This window comes from Protopterus annectens, chromosome 11.part0, assembly GCF_019279795.1.
Source record: "Protopterus annectens isolate FY-2018-M chromosome 11.part0, PAN1.0, whole genome shotgun sequence".
In the NCBI taxonomy this organism is placed as follows: domain Eukaryota; kingdom Metazoa; phylum Chordata; order Ceratodontiformes; family Protopteridae; genus Protopterus; species Protopterus annectens.
In genome coordinates this window covers 1,546,127,389-1,546,144,677 of record NC_056745.1, presented here as the reverse complement: position 1 = coordinate 1,546,144,677, position 17,289 = coordinate 1,546,127,389, and the positions used below count along the sequence as shown (strand labels likewise).

The 17,289-nt window shown below is 37.6% G+C and overlaps 1 protein-coding gene across 2 annotated transcripts in view; it reads left to right on the top strand.

The window, feature by feature from the left end:
* FBH1 (F-box DNA helicase 1) overlaps positions 1–17,289 on the top strand; it is a 1,264,666-nt gene that overhangs the window by 584,603 nt on the left and 662,774 nt on the right. For both annotated transcript variants that reach the window (XM_044088820.1, XM_044088821.1), the window contains one exon: positions 8,765–8,859. In XM_044088820.1, coding sequence (XP_043944755.1) covers positions 8,765–8,859 — 95 coding nt within the window. The remainder of the gene's footprint in view (positions 1–8,764; positions 8,860–17,289) is intronic.

Below are 17,289 nucleotides of genomic sequence, written 5' to 3'. Positions count from 1 at the left end.
AGAGTTACCAAAAATATGCTACAACATAATATTTCCTCCAAACAATTTAAGGCTTAAGATCACATCACTTAGTTTGGAAGGAGTAGCAGGAATGTATGACATACCTTTATTTAATAAAGATAAGTGTTCATTCACTAGTATGTATAACAATATAAGTTGACCACCAAGTTATTCACGTCACAGTCCTCTTGTGTAGCGGAGTCAAACTTGTAGATGTTTTTCTTCTCTTCCATTCTCTGCTGTGTGAGAATGTCCCTCTGTGAACCCAAGATTGTTTCATGTGGACTGGGAGTTCTGAAAAAAACGATGGCAAGGTTGAACTGTATTTAAGTGTAGCTCCCAAATCCATAAAATGTTGTGGTGGATTGGTAGTACTTATGCTCTGCTTCTGTTCATCTGCTGATTCTGGTCGATTATGCTTAGCTTTTTCATTAGTATTACTGGCATCCAAATTGATTGTGCTTCAGATGACAAGGATGTTTCAACCACATCAAATTTTTCATTGGCTGCATTGCATCCCTCTTCATTTTTCTTTGTATAACGACATGGCCATATAAAGATATGACCCTGTTTAAAATTTGAAAAATCCCTTTTTAGCTGTTTAATCTTAATCTGTTGCATTTTATCATCATATATTGAAATATTATTATATAAAGTGTCCAGTCTGTTCACAAAACATTAGCCATAAATTTACTTTCCAAGTCTCTCTGTAATTTTTCCACTGTACTCATCAGCACATTCTCTGTAGGGTTGAAAAAGTCTTCAGAAATTGCTATGTCTTGAGCAGCTCTGGATAAGTGGTACCATATGTCAGCATTCAGAGAACCTTGAGTCCTCTAGGTATTAGCTTGTAGTGTAAACATACTTCTAAATGGAAGCATTGCCATTCTATTCTTTTCAATTTGTAGAAGTCATTCTCAAGTTCTCTGAATGCCACAGAAAATAATTCCTTGTCAGCTGGTTCTTCTGCAGTACTGTCTCAGGAAAGATAATCAACCAGAGTTAGCAGATGAACAGAAGCAGAGTATAAGTATTACCAATCCACCTCAACATTTTATGGATTTGGGAGCTAGATGTAAAGACAATCCAAGAGTTCCAGGCATAATGATGGATTAATTTTCTTTTGGGCTAAATTTCTCATATACCCTTTGGCCATTGATGTTGAAGGTGCATTCAGTCTATACTCCAGTTCAGTTTCTATGCCCTCTGCCATGTGTAGCTGAGATGTATCATAAGGACCAAGCAATGAACAAAAGAAAACAAGGGTTTCTACCTAAAAGCACTAATCTTTATGACATTTTGTTTTATTTGTTTTTATTAAAGTATATGATTAAGACAGTGGTAATCGGACTGTTCTTCATTTTGATATCATTTTTGTTCGAGTCCGACTTTTGGTAGCTGCTACTGTTTTCTTTTGTACATGTTATGTGAAAAGTTCATTTCTTTTCACTAATTTTCTGTTTTCCCAATTATTGCCACTAAACTATCATGGGAAACGAGGACCATTTTCATTTGGACCTTCTTCCATCCACAAGATAAAAAAGTTAATTAGCCAACCCTTGCTTTCAAAGCAGGCTAGTAGTTTGCCACAGACGCAGGTGGATGACTGTTGTGGCCAAAGCTGGTTTCTTAGACCACTCATCTTTTTCTTCAGATCCTTCTGGTGTTGTTCACGCAGGCACAGTGGAGTGAGGGTTGCTAGGGATACTAGGTCTGTTTTCCCTAACTGTCCTGTCAAAAAGAGACGAAAAAAAATAATCATTTGACTTATTCATTGTCAGTTTGTCTGGACAGGAGTAAGTTATTGAGCTTTGATAGACATTATATAAAGTAAAATATTTATACCCAAAGCAATTAAATGTATGCTGCGATGCAAAAAGAAAGTATGCTTTTTATTAACACAAGGTTTTGACATGTAAAGCAAGGGTTAACTTGCTACAAGGTTTGAAATAAATGTTTCTTTCTAAAAAGCAGAAACTGTAAGGCTTGAGCTGCAGAGTTAAGAATAGATATGAAAAGTATAATGTAGTTGATGTTTTTAACATGGACTTTTTGGTGAGCTTCAGATGCAGAAATGAACTAAATAAAATACAAGCACTTCAACTGATGTAAAGACGACATGCAGAAAGAATCAGTCATGCAAACCACAAGGACACTAGGAAGTAACATCTGCTGCTGTGCAAAGTGTATATAAAACTGGACATTGTTTTCTGGGGAGATGCATTGATCAAGTGTGCATTGATCTTGGAGACAACACAGTTAATGAGCAAAGACTGTATTCTAGCTATGTTATAACAGAATTGGAATAACTTTGACAGTGTAACTGTTTGAACATATTAAACTATAACGGAAAACAGCAGTACGTTGCTAGTCTGGTTATTCTGACATTTACAAGAATTTAATAAGCTTGGCTCAGGGTCTTGTGCAGGCTATTGACTGTTCATGAAAGGTGGTTTCTGGTCAAAGAAAAAGGGATTCCTCTCTCCCTGAAGAGATTCAAGATGTGGAATCTATAGAGGAATGTGGTGGGACAGATGCATTTGTTCTCCTCCGATTTCTGATTCAGATTTTGTGAATAGTATGGTATATGAATTTACCGGTGAGCACTTTCTATATGACTATTTCCAGAATGAGACAGTGTTTTCAGTGGGAGAACACTAAGGTTTCTCAGCCCCTTAAAAAGTACTATGAATTGCCACAACTGGAATTTCCAGAACGCTGACCCACCCTATACCCACCCCACTGCTGTCGGCATAGGAAGATATGTTTGTCACAGCCTGTAGTTTCCCTGGGTGTCAATTTGCTGCCCTTAAGAAAGCGGCTAGAATGTACAAAGTTCCAAAGTCATTCAAGTTTTTATACACTAGTCTCAGACCTGACCCAGTAACTATAGCTTTAGACAATTCAGCTGTTGACAAGCATTTTTATTATTCTAATCCTTCTCCTTCTGACAAGGGTGATGACTCTATTGATAAGTTTGGGGGAAAAGTGTCTGCTTCTGCAGTCTTGATTTTTCAGAATTCTGAAATAACAGGTTCATATGTTAGTTTATACTGACTAATTCTGAAAGTATGAGGAATGTTTTTACTGCACTTTCCTCTTGTGAGGACAAATCTGCTTGGTTTATAGATTGATACTAGGCTAACTGCCTTTGTGGGCCATTTTAAGCCTAGTCAGTTACCCCATGCGAGAATTACTCTGCATCTTGTGTTTGTAAGGTAAATGCCATTACCCTTATGTCAGCCTCCCAACCTAAATACATTGCATTTGGTAAGGAACATCCCCACCCCCGTGTTCGTGAGTACTAGGTCAAGGATGTTTGTATGAGAGGAATGGACCCAACTGTCCCATGATGTTGGCATAACACATATTGGGTGTAAAGGTTCATAGGTAGGTACTAGACTAACTGCCTTGAAGGGGTATTTTAAAGCTAGCCATTAACCCAAGGTCAGAACCACACACTCTACATTGTATCTGAGGTAAAGACATTAGCTATTATACCAAACTCACCAGATGTTTAAATGAATACTAAACTGACTGCTGTGAGGGTCTATTGTAAGTGTAGCCAATAACCCAAGGTCAAGGTTTGCTCTGTACCTTGTGTCTATTAGGAGAAGACTTTAACCATTATGCCAAACCAAGCACACTGTGTAGTCTAGTTTCTTCTGTTTCTCAGATCACTATTCATTGTTTGAGGTGTGTTTGACTCTGATGATACTGCTTCCAGGGCTGTGGCAAGTCATAATGTTTTAAGGAGGTCTATCTGGCTGCATTTTCAGAACCTCCCAGAATGTCAAAAATGAAATTTTGAATTCTCCTTTGGTTAGAGATTTAGTTATTGGTCCTTCTGCTGCAGAGGTTATCAAAAGATATTATGAGAGAAGTAAGCTGATTCATGGAATTTCTCAGATTGTTCAGCCCTCCTCCTCTAAATTTTCCAAGGGATTTTGCCAGAATACAGAATACTTTATTTTATTTTAACATTTGTTGACTGGGAAAGTCAGACTAAGAGACCGCCTATTTTCAGCGGAGGCCCAGAGAGAAACACTCCAAAATAAACAGTCTTAGCAGAATGCTGATAAGCAGACATTTTAAAACAGTGGCAGGGAGGTTCCAAAAAGTAAGCTTGAATCCACCAGAACAAAGGGCCGTCAAAAAGTCAGAATGACTGTATAAGGGACCTTGACCTCCCACCCACGCTGGCCGTCCCTTATCCTTTCCAGAAAGTCTGATCTCTATTTCTCTCTTTGGCAACAGATTGCTTCAGACAGTAGGAGGGAGTTCATCCTTTTCAGGAGATTCTACCTCATCCACCAGACCAAACCCTTCTTTTTCTTCCTGTTCTACATCATATGCTGTCTCGGGGTAATAGAAGAAGTTCCTCCTTCACAGTTGGGGGAATGGTTTTATTTGATAATTGTTTTAGTGCCAAAGAAAGAAAATTCCTGGAGGGTTTTAGATCTTTCTTTCCTGAATCAGTCTGTGGTAGTACACAAGTTCAAAATGCTTTCACTTCACAACCTGTTACCTTTTCTTCCTCATTTGAGTTCTTTAATAAGCGTGACCCAGGATTTCAGGCATTTCTTAAGGTTTTGTGCATCTGGATTTTTTTTTTTTTATCAGCTCTCTGCCTTAGGCTATCCACTGCTCCAAGAGTGTTCGTTAAGTGCTTAGCTCCTGTTGTAGCCCATTACAGGCTGCAGGGTATTCACATTTTTCAAAGTATCAGGAATCTCTCACTTGGTTAAGAGATTTCCTACAAAGGCTAGAATTCCAAGAGAACATTCAAAATTCTTTTTTGACTGCATCACACAGGATTGTGTTTCTGGTGTGCCTGCTTGATACCTCAGTACAAATAACTTTTCTTCCACAAGAAAAAAAAAAAGATCTATATTTAGATTTATTCTAGGGGTTGTGCAGTCAGACTACAGTCACAGAGAGGAAATACCTCAGGATTCTGGGTCTCTTGACACCCATAATTCTCATGATACCTTTTGCAAGACACCACATGAGAAATATACAATGGTATCTGAAGTCTCTTTCATACTAGCATCAACACCCACTGTCTTTTCAAATTCCAGTTCTCTGGATTTGAGAAAAGAGAAATCACTTGGTAGAGACATCAAATATCCCTCAATCCATGTTTCCTGTTTTCCCCTTCTATCCCAAAGCCGTCAGTCACTACAAATGCTTCAGACTGTGCTTGATGAGCAGTATTGAGGGGAATAAGTGCATAGTCTCTGTGACAAGAAAGACGTACAAAAGCACATAAACATACCAGAGATACTATCTGTTATAAATCCTCTCAACTCTATGAGTCATTTGTGGTCCTCATGACTTCTACAAATAGTCACAGACAATACAACAGTGATGTGGTACATAAACAAGTAAGGGGGAACAAAATCTTATAGCTTAACAACACAATCTCACTCTTTAGGCATCTTACTTTCTATCAGAGCAAAACTATATTGCGGACAAACTGAACAGGACCAAGGCAGACCCTCTTGAATGGAAACTAGATCAGGGGAGTCTTTCAAGATTTTGTCCATCTGTAGGGAATTCCACAGATAGACCTTACTGCCGCCTCTGTGAACAATCAAGTGTCCAAGTTCTGTTAATTAATTCTCTTTCAATGTTCCTTTTTTGGCCATTTCATCATGTTATGCAAAGGCCTTGAAAGGGAATGTTCCTGTATGCTTTTCCACCCTTTCCGTTGATATTCAGGGTACTTCTGAAGATTCAGAAGGAATTCCCCAAGGTCATTGCTGCAACTCTGTTCTGGCCCAGGCAACCATGGTTCACCCTTTTGGAATTGGCTAAGCACAATTGCCACAAGTTTCCTCATAATCTGGATTTACTCACACAAGAACAAGGGTGTTTGATACATCTCAGCCTCAAACAACTGCAACTAACTGCTAGGATGATAGGGTCTTAATACCTTTAAGAATTTATTTTCTGAGGATGTGCATCAGTTATTAATTTAGGCAAGAAAGCCTGCTACTATAAAATCATGTATAAGCAAATGGAAAAGGTTTCCTAGTTGGTGCAGGCAGCACATCTTCAGTACTAGTGTTTCTCTGGTTTTACAGTATTTGTTTGTTGCTCTTCTGTGACTTGTCTTGCTTCTCTTTCAATGTTCTTTTTTTGGCCATTTCATCATGTTTGCCCATGGATCCCCCTCTTTCAATGCAATTTCATGTGAAACTGTTTTTGAAAAGGGTGCTACATAAAAAGCCTCTCTGAAAAATGATGTCTCTTCCTTGGGTTGTTAATTTTAATTAGAGAAGCTGATACTTGCTCCATTTAAACCTGCTAATCTGTCTGGTCTGAGGTTCTTAACTTAAAAAAAAAACAGTTTTGCTGATTGTTCTAACCTTTGCAAGAAAAGTTTCTGAGTTGCAAACTATTATGGAGGGTCAACCTTATCTTATTTTTCACTGAGACTGGGTTTGTTTGAGAACTAATCTTTCTTTTATGCCTAAAGTGGTATCTGAATTTCCTTTAAACCTAACTATTCATCTCCCTGTTTTCTTTCAAGGACCTAACAATGACAGATAAAGGATACTTCATAGCTTGGATGTCTACAGACTACTCTGATACTGTCTTGACAGATAAAATCTTTCAGAACTTTAGATCATTTGTTCATTTCTTGTGAAGGTAAGAGGGGACAACCTGTGTCAGATCAAGCTATTTTATTCTCACCACAACAAAACTATTTAAGGCAGGGTCAAAGCACATTCTACCAGGGCCTTGGCTTCATCTATGGCTTTTTGGAAAATATTGGACTCAAAGTATTCTAGAAGCATCAACTTGGTCCTCTGTGCGCACTTTTACAAAGCACTATAAACTAGATTCTTTTTCCAGGTGTTGGACGAGTTGTGCTAAAACCATTCTTTATGGGCTCCTGGATCCTTCCCCTTCCACTATTCACTTATTGGTAATGAACCCATGTAGCTTAGGCTACTGTATGATGAATGTAGTATAGCTGTGTAAGTAAACCTGCCATAACAATGAAAGTTCAAATGATCATTGCTACATTGGCCAGTCCCTCCCTCCACCCCTTTGTTTTTGGTGTATTTTTTATGCCAGGGTGTGGACATATATTTTATTCCTAGCTGTGTCCCCTCAGGGCTTAGCCTCCCTCTCTCATTTAGAATGAAAGCTGTGATGGGTTTAGTGCCCAAACCTGTCTTTTTTAGTCAGCTCAGCTTGTGTTGCCCGATTGTTTGGGAGCATGGGAAGGTGCCCCAATATTGTTTAGGTTACTGCAGCAGTAATCATTCAAACATATATACTTAATTTTCTGCTGCTTGCACTGTCCAGATCTTCATCCATGCAGAAGTCATTTGTAAGTTCTCATGTTTGGTAATAACCTCCTAAGTGTTCCGGTAGTTGGCAGATTTCAAAGTAGGCCCATAACTAATACAGTTTGTACTGCTTGAAAGAGGTGCCTACAGTGAAGAACTGACACAAGTCCCCAAAATTAATTTCTTCCACTTCTAGAAGAATGTTTTCCTGTCAAGAAATTATGGCCAACTTAGAGGGCTGTTTGCTAACATAAAGGAACCAGACATTAGTCATCTTTCAAAGCTTCCTCTCACAAAGTCTAGCCCTGAGAAGACCTGCTGTTCTTTTCGTGGGGCCTGATTTACTGTTTGTCTTGTACAAGCATTATGTTTAATGCTGTAAACTATAAATGGACCAACAACTGAAAATTGTTTGACTGTGGCACGTTAACTAATGTTGTTCAACAGAACATGGATGTCTCCACTTTCCTGTTACTGGTAACAAAAGGAGGGGGGAAAACTGCTTCCAGTTCTGGCTTAGAATAAGTAAGCATTGGTTATTGGTTGTCCCAAGATGTAGTTGAAGAAATTCTAAATATCAAAACGAAATGTTGTAGAGAATAACTGGAAATCAGTAATAAAATAGACTTGAGTGGTACTGGAAATTTATTAAAATACTTTGCAAAATGTGTCCATAGTACTTTCTAATGAAGATTTCATGTTGTCAAAGCATAATCACATAAGCAGATCCTAAACAACAGGTGCAGCAGGAAAATCAATATTCCATGTCCTGTTGAAAAGAAATTTGCTAACTTGTCATAGTCAAACAGTGTTTAATTCTTGGTCCATTAACAGTTTGCGGTATTAAAAGTAATGCTTGTACAAGACAAACAGTAAATCATTTGTAGCTCTACAACAAGTACCCAGGATGGAGTTCTTCTGATAGGAACTCGAAGTACATATGCAGTTCTTGCTGTACTACATTCAGAAGAGCTTTGACAATATTGCTAATGCGATGCTGCAGGGTGTGGGTTTTTGTCATGCTTTAAACACACTGCATTAAGCAGTTTCTTTTTCCTTTGCAAAATAGTGCTCAAGTGACTTATCTCCCCAAGTGTCTTTTTCTGTCATTGTGATCAGGTTTCTTCACTCTGAGACTGCATACTGAACGATCTCTGGAATTCCCACAGAAGAGCTGCAAATAGCTAAAAGATTCAGTAGTTTTTATAACTCAAACATGTGGGAAAGAACAAATAAGTACAGATAACAAAAAATCTTTAACAGTGTCAGACTGCATTGTGCTACTTTTTTTGTATTATGAATGTCTAATAACTTTTCTGTACAAGTTCATTTAGCAAATGAGATTTGTCCACTTGGATGTAGCCTATTAAACATGATCAAACAAGTAACATTTTTAGCAGTTGAGCATACTTGCCAAATTTAAAAGTGAAATAATTGATTGTTCTAATTTATTTTAGGGGTCCTGTCAGCATTCATCCCACTCATGAACAGCAGCTGATTATTAACCATGAAATTGCTCCTGGACAAGTGGTGAAAATCATGGCATTTGCAGGTGCTAAAATCTTTCATCTGTTCTGAAATTTGTTTTAACAAAAGCTATATTCATTGCACATTTCTTTACAATTGAAATTTCTGTAAGCATTTTCATTGTGCTCTTTCTTATGATACGTAGTCTTATTTCTTAAACTGATGATTTGCACAATCCCAGGTTACACTGATACAGCACATTTCCCTTATCTCTAGTCAGTCTTATCGATTGCACTAAAGTTATCGTGTTAGACACCTTTAAATTACCATAGCTGTCTACTTTTTATATATAAATATATAACCCGATATGCTGTTAAACACAAAATGCAGGTGTGAATATAGAAATGTGGATATCAAAAATCTTTACAGTATGACATTGAAATTACTCTTATTTTTAGTTTGTTTCCTTGTTCCCTTTTCTCTTATTATAAGCAAATGCACATCACATGGATTGTAACTGTATATCTTTGTTCAGGATAACTTTTAAAGCAAGCCTATGCCACGGGGTGAAACATTTCCTTACTTAGCATGCATACCTTTGGGGCTGCATCCTCTGTGACCAATGCTAAAATAATTTTACTTGGGAGGGTTGTGTCATTGTCCCCAGTCTTTTTTCAGCATTTGCTTTGTCTAGATCCAGTGAGAGTTGTCACAGGAAAGTATCCATGTTTGATGCTGAAGAAAAGTTTAGACCAAAGTTGACTACACATGTCTGTTTTCTTCTCACATTTATTTTGTTGTAATTAGGTGTCACAGGACAGTATCCATTTTTCATACTAAAAGAAAGTGTAAACCAGAGTTGCCCAGAGCTCTGCACTGTCCTTGTTAGATTCCAGGATGGACTGATATGATTTGTTTGGTTTGCATTGACCTTTACATGATGTTTCTATCATCTTTCCCATTGACATAACTACCCTTGTTACTACCATTCTTCTATGAATGAAAATCACTTGGCACCACAGGACCCGGAAGCACGTCAACAAAGGCTTTCAAAATAAGCAGATGAAGAAATCAAACAGCTGCTAGGTCTCCAAAAAGATCCTTTAATGTAACCAGGCAAAGTAAAAATCCACAATATCTTCCAAGCGCTTTCACTCGACCATATGCAAGCTTTCTCAAGGCAAACAACATTGCTGGAAGTTCATTCACATTAAATACTTCCAGAATCATCACATGACTTCCTGTGAACCTTTCCCAACAGGAAAATCACCATATAAGGAAATTCTAAAATACATTCTTATTATCATTAAAAATAATTCATTTTCTAAAAATAATTCATTTTCTAAAAATGTCTTGGCGACTGAATAGCATAATGAACTTAAAATTGAATGCAAACTATTAAAATGTGTCATAAAACAATTCTGTAAAATGTTTTTATAGTTTTATAATACAAATAAGTGCAGTCACCCCTTTTAACCATCGGGGGTGAAATCAAAACTCCAATTTAAAACCTAGAGTTACTAACTGGCATTGTAAAACATTTCTTATCTGAGTTGCCAATGTATAACGTTCCATATATCATATTATAAAATCTTATGGATTCAAAAGTGAATAAAACAGTAGATGTCATGTTCTGCTAAACTGTGTTATAGACGAGCTTGTCTCAATTTCAAAACACTAGTGATGTTGAGGGTGTCATTCAGACCTGGGTATCTAGTAGCGTCTAACCCGAGCTGCCAAAATAGCTCATGGTATTCTAATTTTGACTCCCAACTACCCCCTCTCATATCTGGTTGTACCTGTTCCAACACCATAAACTTTATGTCCATGTCCTTACACGTCAAGGAGTGTTTATAAAATGCATTACTTTCCTTCCTTACATTGATGTCATTGAAGTGTTCGGAAACCCTTCTCCTAAACACCCTTTCGGTTTTCCCAATGTAAAAAGCATGGCATATAACACAGCAACCAAGATAGACCACACCCTTGGATCCACAGTTAAAATGTTTGTTGGAACGGAACTTAAATCTTCTAGAGGGAAGGTAGTAGGACCCCGAATTTATAGTTTATGGTGTTGGAACAAGTACAACCGAATATGAGAGGGGGTAGTTGGGAGTCAAAATTACAATACCGTAAGCTATTTTGGCAGCTCCGGTTAGACGCTACTAGATACCCAGGTCTGAATGACACCCTCAACGTCACTAGTGTTTTGAAATTGAGACAAGCTCGTCTATAACACAGTTTAGCAGAACATGACATCTATTGTTTTATTCACTTTTGAATCCATAAGATTTTATAATATGATATATGGAATGTTATACATTGGCAACTCAGATAAGAAATGTTTTACAATGCCAGTTAGTAACTCTAGGTTTTAAATTGGAGTTTTGATTTCACCCCCGGTGGTTAAAAGGGGTTACTGCACTTATTTGTAGTATAAAACTATAAAAACATTATGCAGAATTGTTTTATGACACATTTTAATAGCTTGTATTCAATTTTAAGTTCATTATGCTATTCAGTCGCCAAGACATTTTTAGAAAATGAATTATTTTTAGAAAATTAATTATTTTTAATGATAATAAGAATGTATTTTAGAATTTCCTTATATGGTGATTTTTCTGTTGGGAAAGGTTCACAGGAAGTCATGTGATGATTCTGGAAGTATTTAATGTGAATGAACTTCCAGCAATGTTGTTTGCCTTGAGAAAGCTCGCATATGGTCGAGTGAAAGCGCTTGGAAGATATTGTGGATTTTTACTTTGCCTGGTTACATTAAAGCAGGAGTGTCCAGCCCGCGGGCCGCATGCGGCCCTCAGAGCTCTTCCATGCGGCCCGCGACCCTTAAATTTAAATTTAATTTTAATTTAACTTTTTTTCTGTGTGTTTACACGTTTGCGTACTTTTGCTGTTCTGCGCATGCACCAACTTCCGTTTTTTCACGTTTTTTCATACCAGCGTCGTTCCGCTGGTATGCACATGCGCAAAAACACCGTTCGGTCGTTTTTTATAGTTCTGGTAAAGCTGAAGGAAGGAGCGAGATCGTGGAGATAGGATTTATTTTATTTCACTGACTACAGTTACACTACATTGCATAGCAAAAGGTAAGGTAAGTAATTTTAATAAGATCTTTTTAACTTGTTTGGAATACGTAAAGGGTGATCTCAAACATTAACTTCAGAGTTAGGTTTCTCACAAACAATTGTAAATCTGTAAGTGCCTCAGATAAACTATCAGAGGAGCGGTTGAATTCTACTGTTAGTATTAAGCCTATACTTATGCAGAGACATCAAAAATTGTGTTAACATATTCAGTATGTATCATTTTTATATATTATGGCTTAATTATTGGCTGTGTTTTAAATGTTTTGTTTTTAAATGTTTTATCGTTAATTAATTAAGTAATTAATAGTATGATTTCTCTGGGAACATATTTAAATAACTGAATAAGAGATTTTTGTGTTAATGCTTTGAGAAAGGACTTTTCACTTGAAAGCTTTACTCGTGAAGTGGTTTGAAGCTTTTATTTGTATTTTTGCTTTGTGGTTGTGGTCTTGATCTTCGGTTTGTCTGTTCAGTTTGGTTTGTTATTTTTTTGTGTGTATAACATTGACTGTCATTGCTATGTGGACCTTCCAACAGCTGTCTTTGGGCACCTGGGTGTAACACAGATATGAGCCTCACAGACACTGCACCAGTTCCTCAGTATCAGCTTGTGGAGGGGCACGTGTGGTTCCCGTAGAATAGATCACAGAAGAAAGCGACTCCACAATGTGGAGGTTCTGTGACATGTCCTGTTCCTCTGAGGTTCTGAAGGCCATTGCCTGAATTCACATTGCTGTCAAGGTCTTGCATGGTCCACATGGATACCAGTACATCAAACAGAAGTTGATGTTCCAGACTTTGAAGTCGCATATTTCTGTGTACATTCAGGCAGTTCCCACAGTTCCAACATCAGGCACATGTCCGACCTGCATCACTGCTTTGTGCAGAGTGACTTCCCATAGGGACAGTACTGGAATGCTGGATATATATGGAAGTATTGCTGAAGACTCTGACAAGGAAACTGTAACTTAGCAGTGTCAATAATTATATATGCACCCAGGTGCAGAGATATGATGACCATCAATTCTGAACGCCATATGGATTAAGAAAACAGTCATGTACTAATCTGTTACAATTAACATGTCCAAATTCTAAAAACGTTCACAGCTTGCAAGTATTTTTTTTTAATTAGGCAAATTAGGGAAGTGATAATCAGAGCAGTAAGAAGTTTAACCATTTTGGTCAGTGAGAGTATTACAATTAAGTGAACTATTTACTAATAATACTGATGTAATAAGTTGAAGGCACAGTGATGTTCACACATTGTGAAGATAGGCTGTTAGCTGCATTTTTTGCAGAAGTTTTTTCATTTTATTTTTTAATAAGACACAGCAGACCAAGCAGAAATAAAGAATACTTTGATAGTTTGGTCTTGAGTGAGAATAACTATCAAGGAAGGACAGCCTGCAATAAATGAGTGAAAGTAAATATTAAACCTCATAGCTTTCTCAAATGGTACCAAAGAAGGAAAAGGTTGGTTTATTGCAAGCTACTTCTGGCCAGAACTGTTCTGGATTATTATTGATGTCATTTTGGTATAAATTAAGGAAATAGTAGAATTGGTTGCCCTTAACACACTTTGGTTATACTCACAGCTTTTGTGATTTTTGTTTTCTTAGTCTGTGAAGCGCCTGACATAGCCCATCCCTGTGGACCATAAGTAGAGTATCAGACATATTGTCTTTGAAGTTTAAGTTATGTAGGTAGTTTAGTAGGAATTTATATGAAACCATTTCAAAAGTTTAGGACAGAGCTAAGAACAAGAAGCCCATAAATTGTCCTTTATTATGATTCTGGTTGATGGTGTTTTGGAATGCTACTAGGGCAGATTCAGTACAATGGGTTGGTGTAAAGCTGTCAACAGTCTTAATGTAATTTTTCAACAGGTGAATTTTTTTAGACCAGAGGGCTATCAAGCAATCACCATTTTGACATGCTTAGTTCAAACACAAATGGATCCAGCTTGAATAGTGTGTTATTCTTTGACTGGATCAACCTTTTGTTACATAAACACATATGCTTCACACACTACATGCTTGTTTGGGACTTTTCACTGGCATTTAGTTGTGCACATTTCTACTGGCTCATGTTTAACTGATATCCCCTATTCTTTATAGTAACCTCTAATATTGAAGTATGAACTATAAAGATGACAAAGGATTCCAGACAAATATTATGCATTTATTAATTTATTTATTGTTCAAATTCACTACAATACAGCCACATTAGTCCGCATAAACCTGGGTTGTTTTTTTTTTTTTTTCTCTTCAGTTAATGTGAGACCTTTTTTTTTTTTTTTTTTTTGGTCCTCACTTGCCGTTTGCCCCCAGACCATTTCTGTTGACTCAATGCGGCCCTTGCAACTGAAAAGGTTGGACACCCCTGATAGATATATAAAATGAAGGAGTAAAGACATACACATCAATGTGTGTGTACATTCTAAAATTTATTCTTGAACACAACAGGCTATATACATATATTTATGAAATCTTATGTAAAACAGATTGTGTCTGCAAAGGGGCATAATTTGTGTAAGTGCATCCAGGTAACAAAAAATACTGAAATTAAATTAAATTAGATTATGTTTAAAATGTACTATGCAAACTAGACCCAAGCAAAATGCAGGGAGTAGACAGAATTAGCAATAATAATCTCAGAACACTTCAATGTGAATTTACAGTACCATTACATCAGTCAATTCACATATAATTTTAAGTATGGAGAGATTTCTCAAGATTGGAGACATGCACTTGTTCAAAGGAAATGAAAAGAGGAGATACTCGAAGTCATATAGACCCATAAGTCTACTTTCTTGCTGTGAAAAAAATAATTTAATTTATTTTTGAACTGGATAGGTGAACTGGTCATCAAGGACCCCTTTCAGCCATGTTCTTGGCCAAGATGGCAAGAAAGAAGGCAACAGATGACACAGGGAATGCAGGAGAAAGATGATTATTCATCAGGGATGCCAGCAACAGCCTGCTCACCAGCCCAGAGGACATCAAAGGCAGATGGAAGGAGTATTTCAAGAAGCTTCTGAATGAAGAACACCCCCCCAAAAACTGTACTGATGCAAGAAAGAGGAAATAGAACACACCCTAGAAGAGCTAAAAATTGCACTAAAGAAAATGAAGTCAGGGAAAGATGAAGTCATGGCAGATATCATATGATCAAAATGGTAGGATTGTTAGAGAGACATTCTTCCTGATCGTATGCATCACAGTTTGGAGGCTGGAGAGCAACATGATTACTGGAGAATAAGCATTCGATTGCCAGTGTAAAATAACAGACAGAAGGTTCACAGCTGCACGCAGAACATAAATATCAAGCTCCTGCCACATGGCATGGAAATGCTTGAAATGCTGCTTTGTAAATGAAATAGAAAGTTGGATAAGAGACAAGTTGTTTGGATTCAGATAAGAATGCTGTACAACCAACCCAATGTTTGCAGTGAAACAGATCATGGAGTAGATTAAAGGATCTTTTTGGAGACCTAGCAGCTGTTTGATTTCTTCATCTGCTTATTTTGAAAGCCTTTGTTGACGTGCTTCCGGGTCCTGTGGTGCCAAGTGATTTTCATTCTTGGTTTGATTTTGCTTTTAGTTTTGGTACCATTCTTCTATGCTTGAGGTCTTCTTCACTTTTATATGTTTCCAAAAAAAAAAGAAGAGAAAGGGAAGTTTTTCTCATGACTTAGGTATTTATTTTATTTTGATTTAATTTGTCTTTTTGTTGACTAGGTTAGTCCTACTAGGCTTGTAGCTTCTTTTCAGTGGAGACCCACAGTAGTATTTACACTACTAGGGGAAATTGTGGCCACTGCATCAGGAAAATTCCCCATTCTCTTTCAGATGGGTGCTGTGGGATCTTTTACATCCACCTGAGATGCCACCAACTCAAGCAGATGGGGCCTCGCCTTAACATATCATCTGAAGGATGGCACACTTGGAGTGTAGCACCCACTTTATGCTACTGTGTAGGGTCAGCAATTGATCTGCTTGATGTAGACTATGCTACTGTGTAGGGTCAGCAATGGATCTGCTTGATGTAGACATAGAACCCACAGCCTTCTGCACCAAAGACGAATGTGCAGTATTTCTGACTACATTTTTCACAAGACAGTAAGTGAAGGTGAAATGTTTTCCGTCTTTCCTGCTGCATGGAGAATCAGTCACTGAGAACCAGTAGGTATGTGCAGCATCATAAGTCTGCAGTCTCTGGAGTTTGCAGCCCCTCCTTCCTGTCCTCCATTAGTGGGACAGTTATTTTCTCTAGAGTCATAGGTGCAGGGAGGTTGGTTTCATATAAAGGGAACTATCATACTAGTGAAGTAGCCTTGCACTTCAGGTTCTGTTCATAGATTTTTATAATTCTCCAGGAAGCTTGAAATGTGGTTAAATAGGTAGTCTTGCATTGCATGGTTTGTGCAATTCCAGAGTGAAGGAATGGTCACTGCAGGTGATGCTGAAGTGGAAACAATCTCCAAAAAGTTGAGCTAGTCTACTTTCACAATGTCCTCACGTCTTCTTTTCCTGATCTCATCTGCTGCTTACAGTGATCAGATAAGATTTCTTGGAAAATTTCTGCTTCTTGATAAGTTTTTTACTTTTTTCTTTTTTTTCCCCCTGATTATCTACCTGATGGTATACAGTTATTTATTGTATTTGATATATATTTTTTTGTTTTGTTTTACTTTGAGTGTTTTTTTATAGTAGTTAATTCATTGAACCCTCATCACTTGTTATTCATCCTTGTAGTTAGGAGTTTGTTATTGATTCTGACGGCACAGTTACAGTTTTACTAGTATTCTGATAGACTGAATTAATGTTTGCTTTGTGCTAGTTACTGTAAGTCATTTGAATTGATGTATTGCATATAGCTGTCTTTGCTGTCATGGACTCTGATTTTCAGCTGTTTTGCCACATTTTCTTGGTCTACAGTATGGATGGAAAAAAAACTCAGGGTTAAAAAGTGTGCCAGGTGCACCCACAGTAATCAACCCAAGGGCAGCCTTGACTTGGGTGTGGTTTGTCTGGTGATGGAACAAGTCAGCAAGACTATGAGGTCTGTAAGTTTTGTTTCCAAGACATGGTAGTATTGTGGCACTGAGGGATAGAGTCCTGACTATGGCTTAATTGACCAGGGTCTGATAAGCAGCTTGGGCATCAGCGATGCTTGCAAAGGAGGATAGACTTGTCCTTCCTGGGGTGAGGGCATACATAGGTGCAGCTTGTGGTTAATGTTTGGCAGAGACTGTGGTGAGGCAGGGTATTTGCTAAATCACTGCAGAGGTGGGACAATACACCAGCATGCCCATTGAATGCCTTTCTGAGACTGTGAGTGTTAATAAAGTGGAGAGAAACTTACTTAGGGCATAAACAAAAATCCTCCTTACGGGGTATATAGGACTC